The sequence below is a fragment of the Cryptosporidium sp. chipmunk genotype I genome, assembly GCF_004936735.1.
Source record: "Cryptosporidium sp. chipmunk genotype I strain 37763 chromosome Unknown contig_17, whole genome shotgun sequence".
In the NCBI taxonomy this organism is placed as follows: domain Eukaryota; phylum Apicomplexa; class Conoidasida; order Eucoccidiorida; family Cryptosporidiidae; genus Cryptosporidium; species Cryptosporidium sp. chipmunk genotype I.
Window position 1 is genome coordinate 30,260 of NW_027125614.1, and position 16,285 is coordinate 46,544.

A 16,285-nucleotide genomic window follows, 5' to 3' on the forward strand; every position below is an offset into this window, starting at 1 on the left:
AGAATTAGGCCGTATTTATTTTTAAACTAAGACGTTAATCTGCACAGCAGAAACCCTTAAATATATTGAAGATTGAATGATCATGACTATATCTTCTGTTTAGTATTGAATTTGGGCCTTGAATCTGATCAAATCTATAGTTTGGATTTTGTTGGTTTGGGACAAGCTTTACGATAAACCTTAAAGTCCCTCTTACTTGATTAGTTTGGGGATCAATAAGGCAAGCCTGAGAAGGAATTCCTATAGAATTCATATCAATAGAAATGGAACATACGCCTATAATATCAGCTTTGAAATCGTTTTCCTCAAGAATTTTGAGCTTTAAAATTGGTTGAGACCAGGAAAAAGGAATCGAAATTTCGTCCTGAACAATACAGGTAAGCTTTGAATTGGTCATACTAGTACTTGGGAAAGGGCCAATTCTGTAAGTCTCATTCTTATCATCAACATTGTTAAAGCTAGCAACAATGGAGTAATCCATGTTTGTGATAGAGTTATAGATACCCATGGAATGATGGTGGGAATTATTTGGCAAATCCTGAATGCTTTCAATTCTAATTTGAGCCAATAGGGGGACTGAATTTAGGTACTGAGGATTCATAAAAGAGTTCATTTGGTTTGAATTTGAACTATTGGTTGTGAAGAATGGTATGTTGGATGGATTATTGGATTGAAAATTAGTCTGGAAGGCCGAATTCTGCTGGGAAATGAAGCTCTTTGCATTCACAGTAGAGTATTGCTCATACTGCAAATACTCCCCTTTTGTTCTTGCGCTTGGGAGAGGTTTTTCAGAGAGATAAGTATGACTATTAGTATTGCTAGGGTTGCTGGCAAGGATGGAAGAATTTGTGTTTGTATTGAGATTCTCCTGAAAGTTATTGATTTTTACCCTTGAATTTTGTTGATTTGAGGAATTTCCTGTGGCATTCCTAACCAAGTTTTGTGTTTGAAAAGGTTGCTGATAAGCCCCATTTAGCATCCCTCCCTCCTTATGATATCCTGAGCCTCCTACAATATTAGGTAGTTCACTCACTCCGTTAGATGGAATTGTAGAAACTGACTTAGTACTGTTGGAGGGAATATTGAGTCTGTTCATTTGTATTCCTGAACCCGCATTAGTCAAATAGTTGGTGTTTTCACTTTGTTGAAAAACTACTCCAGCAGATTGAGATGACGGTATATTATAGCCTCCAATAGAAGCGTGCTGGCCAGCATTCATTGCCTCACTGAATATGGGAATGTTCTTGGTTTGATAATAAACTTGAGGTTGCTGTTGTAAAGGAAATCCTGAGTAATAATTTTCAGAAAACCCATTATTTAGACCGAGTAATGGGTTCCCACGATTATTAATGGCTCCAACACCCAATTCTCCTTCAGAATGCTCATTAATCATAAGACCAGATCTCAATGGACTTATTTCTGCCGTCTTTACAGTTCTGTATGTATTTTCGCTTTGAGCCCCATGAGTAATTCGGTCATTCACGAAGTTTAACTCTTGTTTCATCGCACTACCTCCGCCACTCAGAGTGATATCAGAAGATAAACCCTACAATTTAATTTTAAGTATTAGAATTTTGAATTAATATTTTCATTGTGGTTGAACTCAAGACAAATTAGAATCATTGCTTGACCCCTCTTTGTCTACCAAAACTTACATTGATTAAAGAACTCATCAATCAAACAAAACTTAAATCCTAAATCACAATTAAAACTTCTATACCTATTTTCCGCTGCTTTTCATGCTAAACCTAATAATTATTTTGTGAGCAATAATCACTCACAACGTTGGCGCTAAAACCCACTCATACTTGAAGCGTATTAATAATTTATAGTTAAAATTGGAAATCCAAAAAATACGCTTTTTGGTAATAACTTTTGGAGCTAAAAATCAAAATTAGAACACCTAGTTCGACACATTTACTAATTGTGCCTAAGTACAAGAGTAGAGCCTGGAACAAAACTGGAAGTAAAACTAGGAGTTAAGATCGGGACTGAAGCTTAGAGTGGGAAAGATGCTTGAGTTACAAAAAGGATCTACAGTAATTGACGATACGTTAAATACACAAATTAAATAATAGACCATAGCGCTAGAATAGTATGCCTGAGTATCTGCATTCCAAGATATTAGGAATAATTGTACAGTTCCATGATTTCAAGCTTTATTTTGTTTTCTTAAAGTGCACCAAGTAAAGGATCTATTATTAAGTACTTGTATTACCGCGCCCTAACTAGCATAAACTAACAAGTTAAAGTATCCCTAAATACAGAGCTTGTCGTGTGTATTCTAAGTATTTCCAAACATTAGTCAATATCTCCTCAAGTTATATGGAGAATTTTTTTCTCTTTGAATTTACTTTCCTCAACTTTCATATTTTCCTTGAGTTTTGTTTTAATTAAAATGTACTAAATGGAAATTTCCCGCCAAAAGGCGGGAATATGGGGACATATATTCTCTCCAATAAGGGCACCTGGAGTAAAAGTGAATTAAATAATAAATTGTGCATTGAATAATTGCATTTCAAGGTAAATGTCAATTATGTTAATTTAAAAAAAAAATAAAGTATTTGTACTATTGGTGATGGCGGACTACTGACTAATAGTAATATAAAAATGTATAGTCTATATGTATAATACAAAGTGAATTTTCGTATAATCGTTAAAATAATATACTTAAATTAATTCAACTAAGAAGCTCTTTTTTTAAGTAATTTTTTTTTCTAAAAGTTCAGATGGCAGGAGATAAGAGAAAGCGTGTACAAGAGACTGAGGTAGACTCTGAGGGAAATGAGGAGGAAACTAGCTTAAAGAAGAACTCTGTTGAGGTTGACGTAGAAGAAGACGACTTTGATGGATTACCGTCGGAAGAAGAAGAATTAGATGACATTGATGACGATGAGGATGACGATGAAGAGGAGGATGATGACGACGATGACGATGAGGAAGAGGACGAACAGGAACCAACTCAAGGTGGAGATGAGGATGCAGAGGATGATGATGAAGAGGAGGAAGATGAAGAGGAAGAAGAAGAGGATGATGATGATGAAGAATAAGCTTTTTAAAAGCATTTATTTATTTTGTTGTTTTATTCTTTTTCTATAAAATTTTTAACATTTTCTGCTTGATAAATAAAGAGGTAATAAGCAAGATCCCTTGTCTGGAGAAACTTCCTTGTTTGAGAAATAATGGGGGAAATATATTGTTTCGGTACATATCTCTTTATACTAGTCATTATTCGTCTAAGTTCTAAATTTACTAACAGAGCGAGATTTAATTTAAGATCCTTCTTCCCTGTTTCATTCACTCTGATCCTGATAATTACACAAGATTTATGAATTCGTATATGTGGAGAGGTTTGAATCATTTGTATTAAGTCTTAAAAGATAGTGCATTTGGTAATTGCCTGTCTCCCTAACTAATTATCCTTGATATGAATAATATAAATTTAGTCGAATTTCTAATACTGGCTATTATTTAAATAACTTCGTATGAAATAGACGATCAATTCATGGTTGCTACTGTCTGCCCTATAATGATTTAAAAAAGCTCACATTTTATGTCACTAATTTGCTGTAACTTGACTTAATTTAATTAGACCTTTTCTACCATGGAAATATTGTTAGTGTCACTTTTATGATACGTGAAATAAATATTATTGCAATTAACTGTGGCGCCAAAGTACCGAATCTGGATATACATGTAAAAGTAAAAACTTTTGTGTGGAGAAAAAAAAAATCTTCAATTAAGATTGGAACCAGCCTTAGTACTATTTGGTTAAATTAATAAGATCTAGGAAGAAATTTCTGAGAAAGTCAAAGCAATGAGTCAGGAAAGATGGTTTGTTTGCAAAGTGAAGGATTTTATGGCAAAAAGAAATACAAAAATCAACAATTTGGCAAACATATATTCGGACGATCAGAATGACTTGGAAACATTCTTTGATTTACCGGATAAAGCAGGGTCCTACACTCTCTTCATGTGTTACAAACTCTATTCACTATTTGATCCTGAAAATAAGGGGTACATCAGTCTGAAATCCGTCGAAGAATGGGCAAAGATGCAATATAATTCATTTTGCCAAGATAATAATTCGAGTATAGATGCAAAGACTTTTGATAAATATAAAGGGAAAACCCAGAGAATTTGCAACTCAATAGAAACCTACAAAAACAATTACATTTACTATTTAAAGCTTAAAAAAGGAGTTGAAGAGTTGGAAGTTGATAGTAAAGATATTACAATCACTATCAGTGAATTTATCAGCTTCGTCTCACCATTGTTCGATAATGTGGAAGACATCTATAAAAAAGAGCATAAGTCTTTGTCAAATTGCTCTGCTGTACACTTTGCTCACATAAAAGAAACGAATCTCTCACTTACCAACTATTTCGGAACTGTCACAAATAGTGATCCGATTGGAAAGTTTATTCCATGTACTAGCAGCTCCTCACTATATTTGGAGCCAAAATCCAAGAGTGTTTCTAGAGGAGAATCTAGACCTTTCAAGAACAATATTCTGTATATTTCTGACAGCAACTTATATCACAGTAGTTTATGGAGTCCATGTGCTGTTCCAGCATCATCCTCACTACATGCTATGGCCAGAGAACTAAATAGGTTACAAGACACCAACAACATAAATCAGGTATAGACAAGCCTTTCTAATAAATAATATGTCAAATATCAAAACGCAACGTTACTTATATACTTATGTACATACATGCATAAATACACAAAATAGATATATCTTAGTTCACATCAAGCTGTACGTGTAGGTTATTCTAATTGAGTCAAGCCTACATCCTCAAAGATTAATACTACTGTCCACATATCAGAATATAAAAAGTCAATAGGTGAGCAAGATTTTTTTTTATGTTTACCCCCAACTCAATTATAATAACTTTTATTTAATTTCAAACTTTTTTTAGTTACTTAAAAATTAACTCTAATAATTGATAAACAATTTAAAGTATATATATGGACTAGTAATATATACATATATATATATATATATATATATATTACTAGTTCATATATATTTAATAATGTTAATATTAATAATATATGTATATTTAAATAAATATATATTATTAATATTAAATATATATTTATGTATATAAGTGGCGCCAAAAAATGCAGGAATATGTGGGATCCGGGAACAAGGACGGGAAGCAGAAGGTGCAAAGTTTGATGAAGGCATTCATTCCATGAAATGGAATAAAGGGTCATTATTGAAGAGAAACTCTGATTAAAGAAAGGCAGGGAAGGTTGGATGCAGAAGAAGCAGTGAGCAAAAATCATCTCTCGCAGAGTAATTATAAGGATATAGGGCTAGGTAGGGTATAAAGTGAGAGAAACCTAAATTTGAGAAAGGCAACCTTTTTCAAGGATGCCAAAGGGCTTGGATACATATCTGGACTCTTTGAAATTGGACAGAGAGATATCTACCTTGTTAGAATGCAAGACTCTTTCTGAAAATGAAGTAAAACAGTTATGTGAATTAGCAAAAGAAATTTTGGAGGAAGAACAAAACGTACAGCAAATTGGGCTTCCTCTAACTGTTGTGGGTGATATACATGGGCAATTCTTTGATCTTAAGGAAATATTCAGAATTGGTGGGGTTCCTCCGGAAACCAATTTTTTGTTTCTTGGGGATTATGTTGACAGAGGATACTATTCAGTCGAATCTGTGACTCTTATTGTAGCTTTAAAGGTTAGATATAGAAATAGAGTCTTCTTAATCAGAGGTAATCACGAAAGCCGTCAAATTACACAGGTTTACGGATTTTATGACGAATGTCTTCGAAAATATGGAACTCCAAATGTATGGAGATATTTTACTGATCTTTTTGACTATCTTCCACTTTCAGCATTGATTGACAATAAGATTTTTTGCCCACATGCAGGTTTGTCCCCAAGTCTTCCGAGTTTGGACTCTATTAAGAGCTTGGATAGGATTCAGGAAGTTCCTCATGAGGGACCAATGTGTGACCTTTTATGGTCAGACCCTGATGAACGCTATGGTTGGGGGGTTTCTCACAGAGGAGCAGGATATACTTTTGGGGAAGATGTGAGTGAGTTGTTTAACCATACAAATAATTTGCAATTGATCTGTAGAGCGCACCAGCTAATTCTAGATGGATATCAATGGTCGCATAATAAGAATGTTGTGACCGTCTTCTCAGCTCCTAATTACTGCTATAGGTGCGAGAACCAGGCTGCTATTTTAAGAATTGATGATTTGGGGAACTTTACATTTCTCCAATTTGATCATGCACCTGAGAAAGTACTTCCGAGACAGGAAAATCAGCTTCCAGTTCCGGACTATTTTGTGTAATCAAATTTACCTTTTTTTTTGTTCCAATGACATTCTTTCTTGGATAATTCGCTTCTACTTCCCATAAGTATTATATATGGGTTGATTTCAAAACAATCCTAATGATTTCTTATTACCCATCGCCAGTAAATAAATCAGTACCAGATAACTTGTTTATATTAACTTGTAATTATATCTTTAGTTTTTTAATTTATCTCAAATACATTAACATTTTTTCTCTCAACTTATTATTCCTCAAAATACATGCACGTCGGTATGCAAAATTATTTTTCCCCAACTGCATGCATATTTAATGTGGACGATTACGTGTCAATATTTTTGTAAATAATTACTTAGTGAAAAACTATTATGTATGCAATTCATATATTAAAAATAATAATTTGATAATTATTGTAGAAAATGGAACGTATGAAAGAATAATTTACGAGCTAGAATTAAGTTTATATATGTGCTTAATTACATTCGAATTTGTAATATTATAAAAAATCACTAAGAATTCAGCTTAATAATGGAGTTATTAACAGCATAAGGTTGCGACATTTGTTTTAAGAAATTTGAAGAAATTGAAACAGCCATATCCGTAGATAAAGTTGAATATTCAGGCTTTAGGTGTTTCAAAATCCATGGAGGAATCTTCTCTCTCTTGTCTTTCTTATTATACCTTAAATCGGCAAAAATCATAAGGCCATAGTCTGCTTTTGATCTAATAACACGCCCAACGCACTGAGATGCTTGCCTCATTGCATCAAAAGTAAGGAATTCATTTTCTTGAATCCCGTAATTCTCTTTAAGAAAGCTAAGTCTCGACTGGAGAATCTTTGAAAGTGTATACTGGTAGGGAATCCCAACCATTACGACACACCTCCCATAATGTCTATCAAAATCAATTCCCTCAGCAACCTTTCCTCGAGCAATAGAAAAGAATATGGCTCCTCTTCCAATATCGCATGCCTTTCTATAGTGATGTAATGCTAAAGTAGTGGATACAATATCTTTAGTTTCTACAAATACTAGCTTATGCTCCATAATTTGTGCCAATATTCCAGATTCATACCATTGAGAAAGCATCTGCTCCATATACAAGTAGGAAGAAAAGAAACAAACTACTCCATCCGGAACTTTTTTTGTAATTTCCAAGATAAGTTTACCATAATTCTGTTGAATTGAGACATCAGCTCTAGACTCAAACTTAGAAGAAAGAGGCGTCTGATCTGATCCTCTAGTAACAATCAAAGGACAAATACAGGTTCTATCTAAAGTCATTGTCAGACTTTGGCTAACAACAGGAATAAACCCCAGTAGCTTTGGATAAAGGTCTAAAGGAGAAAGAGTTCCTGATGTTAACACAATACTCTGATAACGTTTCAGAATTGGTCTCATAGCGATAGATGAATCTAAACAGCTTAATTGTATTACGGGGTCATAAAGTCCAGACACCTCGGGATAAGGATCCACAATCACAATAAATCCTTTTGAATAACTACCCAAAATGGTAAAGAATGTACAGACTAATTCAAGGGAAGAGTACTGGTCACTGTCTACAATTCTTAAAGTATTTAATAGAGATCTAAGTCTTTCATCACAGAACTTGAGTAGTCCAGACTGAATATAGCAGGAAGCCTCAATATGTTTGACGAAAGTAAGAGGTCCTTCAATTCTAGTTGAGTATACTCGAATATACTCCTGCAAATATAGAATAAGTTTCTTCATAATTGTAATAAAGTGCTCAGCTCTTCTAATTGATCCAGGAATCAGTCCCTTCTTAATCTTTTCCATTTCCTCAGGAAGTACTGGAAACCTCTCAAGATCCTCCAAAACTGCCTCATCCTGAACTTGTCCAGAGTTTCTAAGACCCTTGATTAATCTTGTATATTCATCTTGTAGCCTCTGTTCATCTAGAGAAGATAGACTTTCGATCTCTGACTTCAAAGTTCTTAGGTTACGTGCTGCGCCGCTTAAGATTTGTCTATTCATATTTACAGATAAAGCTTCAATACAAACGTTATCTATATTGTGTGCTTCATCAAAAACAACAACACTAGGTTCTTTAGCTCCCTCTTGATCTGGAAAAAGAGAAGCCGCGAACTTGGACCCAAGACAAAGTCCATTTGGATTTGCTCCATGGCTAAATCCTTGAGATACTGTACCGCCCCCTAAAAGTGAGGCCTGTGCAACCTTTGGGTCCAGAATATACTGATAATTAAGTACTACAACTTTGGCAGTTTGAATGAGCCTTTTAGAAGCATAATATGGACAGAATTGAATTTTTTTCCCCAAAATTGGATGCTCCCAGCTCTTGCTAAAATCTTTAAACTCATCAATAGTATAAACCCCTGTAGGAACAAGATCACTACTCCATACTCTCTCATAAGCCTCGTAGTATGGACATAAAGTTGTGCACCCAGACTCCAACATTTCCTCAATATCGGCAATTTCTGTCATTTCTGAAGAATTTGCGTCCCCCTCACCCAAAGCATTTCTTTCTCTTGCTTCCATCTGATGCTTTGCTCTTACCCAAGGAGCAGTCATTGATCTACACATAGAATCGATTTTGTCTCTGTCAGTATGCACTGATACTCTAGGATTAATGCACATATTTCTTCTGGCAGTCATTCCAATCCCTAATATGGAAGCAGCACCCAAACGAGAGTCAGAGCTTGGCGCAGAAAAGGAATTGCTTTCTCCCTTTATTTCTAGCTCAGACTTAATCTTATCATTCTCTATCTCCTTCTTACAATATTCAATGACTGTCTTAAGCTCCTGTAAAGCCTTTTCCATTTCAGCTACAGTACGAGTGCAATAAATCAACTTACCCATATTGGGATGAACCAGTTGATAAGATGTAATAAAAGATAATAAGGTAACCGTTTTACCGGTACCTGTAGGCATTTCAAGAACTCCATGGCTGTGAGCATCAAGAATCTGCTTCAAGTATTTCATATATTCAAGTTGCTCAGGGTAAACATTCTCATATGGAAAGAATACTTCCAACTCCTCAATAAAAAACCGAACCATCTTTCATTCAATGAGTGTTCTCCTTATTTTGAATGTGAATAGTCCCACTTTCTTATAATTATTTCTTTAGTCGTACCTACAATCAGAAAATGGCTTAGCGCCAAAACTTTATTGTTGAAAACTAAAAATTCATTATAGAAGTAATTGCGAATAATAGGATAAAGCAATTTGAATTTCATTAGGAATAGTTTATGAGGAACGAGACGAGCAAAGAGAATAGTGAACCTCACCATGAGGATCCAACGAGCCTTCCTCCTATACTCCCAATTAAAAAGGGAGAAGCTTTATCTTTTTATGTAGCCTATAACTGTGGAAGAGCTAGATATGGAGTATTAAACCTTCCACATGGAAGAGTGGATACTCCAATATTTATGCCTGTTGCTACTCATGGATCTATAAAGGGGCTTTCTTCCTCTCAAGTTGAAGAGCTGAATGTACCTATTTTATTGGGTAACGCTTATCATTTGGGAAGCAGGCCAGGAGATGAGATTATTGACAAGTTTGGAGGTTTACATAACTTCATGAGGTGGAATAGGAATATTTTGACAGACAGTGGAGGGTTTCAGATGGTTTCTCTTTTAAAATTTGCTGATATTACAGAAGAAGGAGTTGAATTTAGGCACCCATACACGAATGCCAATTTACTATTTACACCAGAAAAATCAATTCAAGTCCAGAATGCTATAGGAGCTGACATAATTATGCAGCTTGATGATGTAATTACTGCTAAATCTACGGATTATCAAAGATTTGATGAAGCAGTAGATAGAACAACACGATGGTTGGATCGTTGTATCAAGGCTCATAAAAAACCGGATAAACAAAACTTGTTTGCAATTGTACAGGGGGGAATTTTTAAGGATCTTAGGGAGAGGTCTTTAAAAAGTCTTAAGGAGAGAAATACTCCAGGGTACGCAATTGGAGGCCTTTCAGGAGGTGAAAGCAAAGACAGCTTCTGGCCAATAATTGAACTATGCACGAGATCTGGAGTTGGCCTTCCTGAAAACAAGCCGAGATACGTTATGGGAGTTGGATATCCTATTGATATTTTGGTTTGTGTAGCTCTAGGAGCTGATATGTTTGATTGTGTTTATCCTTGTAGAACTGCAAGGTTTGGAACAGCAATGGTACATAATGGATTGCTCAAACTAAAATTAAGTAAATACAAGGATGACACCAGACCAATTGATTCCAGATGCAAATGTTACTGTTGTAAGCATTACTCCAGAGCCACACTGTACAGAATTGTCCTCAAGGACTCGCTTGCATGTCAACTCATGACAATTCACAATTTATTTTTCATGATGGAGTTTTGCAGTGATATGAGAAATGCAATTAGAAACAAAACATTTGAAGAATACTGCAAATCATTTGTGAGAAATTACTATTCATCTACTGAATTGGACCACTTGAGCGATTCAGAAAAAAAAGAAGGTGCCCCAAAATGGGTTATTGATGCCTTCAAATACATTAATATTCATATATAAGCTCCGAAAAGAAAAATAAGCATCAGTATTGCGCTATCTTTAAAGGTATTTATTATCTAATTAATATTTAATATATAATATTAAGGTTTCTTTGAGGTCACTCATTAACATAAATTTTCGTCTTGTTTTTTTAACTAAATTATTTCTGCCCACATGAAATATTAAATATTATTTTTCTAGTACCGGTGTTTATTTGTAATTATTGAAAAAAATAACTGCATGCAATAAATGCGCATGCAATTGATTAACAAAGCAGTTGCATGTGGACAAAATTAATAATTTAAGAAAAAGTTGCATGTAGTCAAATTTGACAGAAAGTATTTGAAATAAAAGTAATCAATTTTTTCTGTTATGAAAGATTTAAAAAAAATAGTTATTAAGCTATAAAATATTAAAGAATAGATTCATTATTGACTTGGATTATTTATGGATAGGAGAAATTAAATAATCGGGCTATTTAACAAAAATTTTTAAAAATCATTAATAGGTTAAATAAACTTCCACATGAAATAATAGGGGATAAAACCATTTTAAGTAAAGAAATCTCTTGAAAAAGAAAGGTTTCTCAAATGAGTGAATCAAATGTATCAAGTAATACAGAGAATAAAGGAAAAGGAAACGGAGATGATGTTGGGGTATATGTTCATTGTGAGTCAGATTTGACTAGTTTGGCGAAAGAAAATATAAACTTTGCAACTAAGGATGATGAAAATAAGCCAAAAAGAATGATAAAGGATTCACAGAGTAGCTTTTTAACTATAAAGTCAACAATAGAAAAGATAAAAATGCCAGCTAAGCTTCTCCAAAAGTGTGTTGATGTAATATTTCATGGAAAATGGAAAATGATAACTTTGAACTACTTTGAAAGATTTTTTATGGTATATTCGAGGTTTGTATTCAGACATTCATTGGCAGTAATCATCGTGGTAACATTAATTTGCCTTTTTTTGGGTATAGGTAAGTTTTTATTATAAATACTAAAAGTCTGTAGAAGTCTTTTACGTAATTTTTTGGAACGCATAATTCGTCTTTTAGGTCATTTATTTAGACATCCCGTTGAGGATTCTGAGAGACAATTCGCTCTGCCTAATAGCAAAGCAAAAAATGATGAGAATTATTATAATTCAGCATTTCCAGGTGCAAGAACAAGACATGAAATTGTGATTTTCAAGTCAATTAGTGGTGGTTCAGTCATTACGAATGAGAACTTGCATATAATGAAGAGCTTTCATGAGGGTTTAATGAATTTAACTTTTACACTGGATGAGGGTGAAGCAAAGGAACTATTGGAAGCATATAATGAGTTAAGAAATAGTACATCATCAAAGCAAAGAGCTACAGAAGAGAATCATTTAAACCATACGGCTTCGGAGGACGGAGGTCACTTAAGAAGCATTCTAGAAAGTCCAATAGTAAAAATGAATAGTATTGAAGAATATGAATTAATAAAGAGGAAGCTGATTCCAGGCCATAAGTTCGGTTTTGGAGCAAAAAGAAACTTTAAAAAGAAATTTGGGAGTAATAATCAAAGTAGTCAAAACAGTACTCGTTCTGATTCGAACGGTAATTCTAAGACAAAAGACAAAAATGAAAAACACTATCTGGATACAGAAATGTTTACAGGAAATGAGTACATTGCACCACAAATTGTTGAAGAAAAGAATTCATCAGGAAAAATTGTGAAAAAGTATAAATTTAACTTTAGTCATGTTTGTGCGAGAGTTCAAGGTGGCTCATGCAGACGTCCATCTGGTATTTTGTGGATGTACAAAGATACAAAAGATTTTGGGAAACCCATTCCAGCTCCTTATGTAATTAACACTTTAACCTATCAATCTTTTAGAACTGATATGTGGCTTTCACCAACAGGAATGGAGTACGAAAAAAAAACAGATCATGTAAAAGCTTCTAGAGCAGCAATTTTAGAATATCAGCTTTCAGATCAAGATAAAATGAAGAGGTTCTCGTTCAGATGGGAGGAGCAATTCATGAAATATTGTGAAAAGGTACAGAGAAGGTTACAAAAAGGTGATTATGGAGATGATTTAAGAGATGGATCCAATTTCTTGGCATTTTCTAATGGATTAGATATTAGTTCGCAAGCATACGCAGGTGATAAGAATGTTAAGAAAAAGAATGGCACTGAACATTTAGAAAATGATGATTTAGTTTATGATGATCTGGATGATATTTATATTGCAGAAACTGAAAGAGTACATATTAAAAATAAGACAGAAAATGGGCAACCATCATCTACAATTCCAAATATTAAGAGGATAAGTAAAGGAGCAACCAAGTACTTATTTAAAGGAGATACAGCCAATGCTCCACTTTCAATATTTTACAATGCAAGAAGAGCTCTTAGTGATGAGCTCACAGAACAGACTTATATACATACTCCAAAGGATTTTGCAATTATTGGTTCCCTTGTTGTTATATTACTAATTTATGGCTGGACTGTTGGGTATGGGAGCAATATATATACTTCAAGAGCAACTAGTGGAGTTTGTGGTGCTATTGCAGCTTTATTGGCATTCATTGGAGGAGCAGGGTTATGCTATTTGGCCGGCTTAGAACATACATCAACGGCATCAGCTGCTCCATTTCTGGTACTTGGAGTTGGGATGGATGACTCTTTTGTCGTAATTAACTCGTTTAATATGACATATCCATTAAAGAATGCTGAAGATAGGATTGTTTCAGCTGTCAGAGATTGTGGCCTATCAATTTCTCTTACAACTTTGACTAACTTACTATCATTTGCAATTGGAACATCTGCAGGATATTTAGCAATCAAGAATTTCTGCATTTTAACTTTCGTTGGATTATTATTCGGCTATGTAACCTGCCTAACAATATTACTGGGAGTACTTTGCATTGATGCACGACTCGAGGAAAAAAAGATGATCAAAATTTTTGGAAGAGAGTTCTTTGCAAATCGTAAATACCCAGATCCACTAGTTCCTGATATGGAAATACCAGTTGAGAAGTTCTCAACTGTAGCTTTAATTGGATTCTTGGTTTCCCAATATAAGCATTTTAATAACTCAAAAGTTGATACACAAGAATTAATTTTGATAGAAAATGAATCTTCTATTAACAAAAATACTGATTCAAATGAAATTGAGATTTCAAAGATTTCAAATAATTTTGAGGATGCATCGATAAACAGTCCAATAGATGAGGAGGAAATTATTATTAAAACTGGCCAAATTAATATATTATATAAAAATAAAGCTCCTGGAAGTGAAGACCAGACCCAAAAAACCACTTATTTGAATAATTCAGGATCCCCAAGTACCCTTTTTAGCAACAAAACATCATCAGTTCAGTCAAAAGAAAATATCTTTGAAATTCAAAGACAAGTACATTCAAATTTAGGATCTGAGAAATACTTGGAAAACAATGAAAAGGATTTTTCAAATAATTTGAATTCACTTAATCAAATCGATAAATTAAAGGATAAATTAATAAGCCTTTCTAAATCGGAAAAAAGTAACTCAAGATCTAATAAAAAGAAAAATGAGCATAATAAAGCCAAACATGAAAATAAATCAGAAGAAATGAAAGTGGTCCCAAATTTTGCTGATATTTTAGATACTAGATTACTTCACTACAAAAGAGGAAGATCGAATGCTCATAGCTCTATTCAACTTACTGAGAATATTGAAGTTTCTGATTATACTGCGGAACAACTTAAAAGAGATCAAGGAATGGTTCCAAAAAACCAAACTGAAAGTTCGTTGTTAAGTTCTCCAAATTCAGAAGAATCTTATTTCTCAGAAAACAATCTTCAGCCAACTGATTCCCACTTTACATCCTCAAGTTCTTCATCAGAATCCGAGTCCAGTTCATCAGGATCTGAGTTAACCATTTTCCCAATGGAGGCAAAGCAAAATATTGGTCGAAAAAGTCGAAGATTTGTAATTAAATATTATGCGACTTTTCTCACAATGACTTCAACCAGAATTATTATACTCATCTTAGCATCCATCTTCCTAGCTGTTTCAATCTATTCTTCAGTGAAACTTAAAATGGGACTTGATTTAAAGGTTTTAGCTCCTCCGAGTTCCCAGGTTTACAAGTTTTATGTCAACCATGAGCAGTTATTCAATAAGTACGGAGATGTTACATATATGATGTTTCAGGCTTCACAAAAGTTAGGAGACAATGATAATAGTAATAATAATAATTGGTGGGACGACTCATTTATTCGTGATTATAAAGAATTACAGACAAAGATACATGATTCCTGGTTTACTGAAATTAAACTTGACGGAATGGTTGCTTTCTATGATTCTTTATTAATTAAAGGGCTCCCAAAGAATTCTGTTGACTATTCAAAAATGCTTAAAGCGTTTATTAGTTCCCCATATAATCGCCACTTTGAAGATGATTTTGTCTTTAATCAAAACACTGGAGAACTGGAGGCTTGGAGGTCTGTCCTGATCCCAATTTATCTCCCAGATACTTCTGTTAGAGGAAAATATATGACCGATATTAGAAAAATTATGGATTCTGTACCGGGAGTTAAAGATCCAATTGCCTACAGTCCGCTGTTTATATTTTATGAAAGTGACGTATCAATACTTCCTCAAACATTATATAACATGGGATGTGCTTTAATTGCAGTTTTACTTGTAAGTTTAATATTTAATTAAAAAAAATAATTCATCATATTATATTTTAATCCTCAGGCTTCCTTAATATTAATGCCGAGTATATCTTCAGTTATCATTGTTATTATTATTCTATGTATGGTGGATGTATGTATTATTGGAATGATGGCACAATGGGGACTTCAATTAAATATGCTTACAATGGTTAATTTAATTATGTCTATTGGTATTTCTGTTGACTATTCTACTCATATTTGCCATTGTTTTGCACATTGTTCTGGTAAAGATAGAAATACAAGAGTTATTGAGACTTTGGGTAAGTTTAAATAAATTCAAATTTTTACTTTAAATATTTAATAAATCTCTCCTTAACTTAAGGATTAATGGGAATTCCAATCTTTCATGGAGCAATGTCAACTCAATTTGCAGTAACTGTATTGGCATTCTCAGATTCATATGTACTTCAAACATTCTACAAGATGATGACTTTGGTTGTTTGTATTGGAATTTGTTATGGTGCTATTATTCTTCCAGTTATTCTTACAGTTTTTGGTCCAATGGATGTTATCAAATATACTAAAGCTCAGCATAAATGATTTATTAAAATTAATATTTCCGAGTTTAAGCACTTTTGGGAAGCTTCAATTTTCATCTTTTTTTTTAAACATTATTCACTGAGTAATATTGAATAATAATTTCAATTCCTTCGAATATTTGAATAAAAGTATAGCAATTAAAGATTAATTACTTTATTTTTTAAGACTAATATTAATCTCTTGGCCTTATTTTCATATCTATATTTCTATCGTTCAATGATTAATATATAATGG

General features: G+C 33.6%; 7 protein-coding genes across 7 annotated transcripts; 5 read left to right on the top strand and 2 right to left on the bottom strand.

Moving 5' to 3' along the window:
- Positions 1 to 34: 34 nt before the first annotated feature.
- ELE39_001073 (uncharacterized protein) lies at positions 35 to 1,504 on the bottom strand (the record flags this gene model as incomplete). The annotated part of the gene is made up of 1 exon (XM_067344112.1): positions 35 to 1,504. The coding sequence occupies one exon, from the start codon at positions 1,502 to 1,504 to the stop codon at positions 35 to 37; it is 1,470 nt and encodes a 489-aa protein (XP_067200150.1).
- Positions 1,505 to 2,729: 1,225 nt separating this feature from the next.
- Positions 2,730 to 3,050, top strand: ELE39_001084 (uncharacterized protein; the record flags this gene model as incomplete). The annotated part of the gene is made up of 1 exon (XM_067344123.1): positions 2,730 to 3,050. The coding sequence occupies one exon, from the start codon at positions 2,730 to 2,732 to the stop codon at positions 3,048 to 3,050; it is 321 nt and encodes a 106-aa protein (XP_067200161.1).
- A 767-nt stretch (positions 3,051 to 3,817) lies between these two features.
- ELE39_001095 (uncharacterized protein) lies at positions 3,818 to 4,648 on the top strand (the record flags this gene model as incomplete). Its single annotated transcript, XM_067344134.1, has 1 exon — positions 3,818 to 4,648. The coding sequence occupies one exon, from the start codon at positions 3,818 to 3,820 to the stop codon at positions 4,646 to 4,648; it is 831 nt and encodes a 276-aa protein (XP_067200172.1).
- A 738-nt stretch (positions 4,649 to 5,386) lies between these two features.
- Positions 5,387 to 6,334, top strand: ELE39_001106 (phosphatase PP2A; the record flags this gene model as incomplete). Its single annotated transcript, XM_067344145.1, has 1 exon — positions 5,387 to 6,334. One exon carries the CDS (start codon positions 5,387 to 5,389, stop codon positions 6,332 to 6,334), a length of 948 nt encoding a protein of 315 aa, XP_067200183.1.
- A 489-nt stretch (positions 6,335 to 6,823) lies between these two features.
- ELE39_001117 (RAD3 DEXDc+HELICc) lies at positions 6,824 to 9,349 on the bottom strand (the record flags this gene model as incomplete). The annotated part of the gene is made up of 1 exon (XM_067344156.1): positions 6,824 to 9,349. The coding sequence occupies one exon, from the start codon at positions 9,347 to 9,349 to the stop codon at positions 6,824 to 6,826; it is 2,526 nt and encodes an 841-aa protein (XP_067200194.1).
- A 191-nt stretch (positions 9,350 to 9,540) lies between these two features.
- Positions 9,541 to 10,836, top strand: ELE39_001128 (queunine tRNA-ribosyltransferase; the record flags this gene model as incomplete). The annotated part of the gene is made up of 1 exon (XM_067344167.1): positions 9,541 to 10,836. The coding sequence occupies one exon, from the start codon at positions 9,541 to 9,543 to the stop codon at positions 10,834 to 10,836; it is 1,296 nt and encodes a 431-aa protein (XP_067200205.1).
- Positions 10,837 to 11,405: 569 nt separating this feature from the next.
- On the top strand, positions 11,406 to 16,051 carry ELE39_001139 (patched family; the record flags this gene model as incomplete). The annotated part of the gene is made up of 4 exons (XM_067344178.1): positions 11,406 to 11,793; positions 11,872 to 15,476; positions 15,534 to 15,771; positions 15,834 to 16,051. 4 exons carry the CDS (start codon positions 11,406 to 11,408, stop codon positions 16,049 to 16,051), a joined length of 4,449 nt encoding a protein of 1,482 aa, XP_067200216.1.
- Between the last annotated feature and the right edge of the window lie 234 nt (positions 16,052 to 16,285).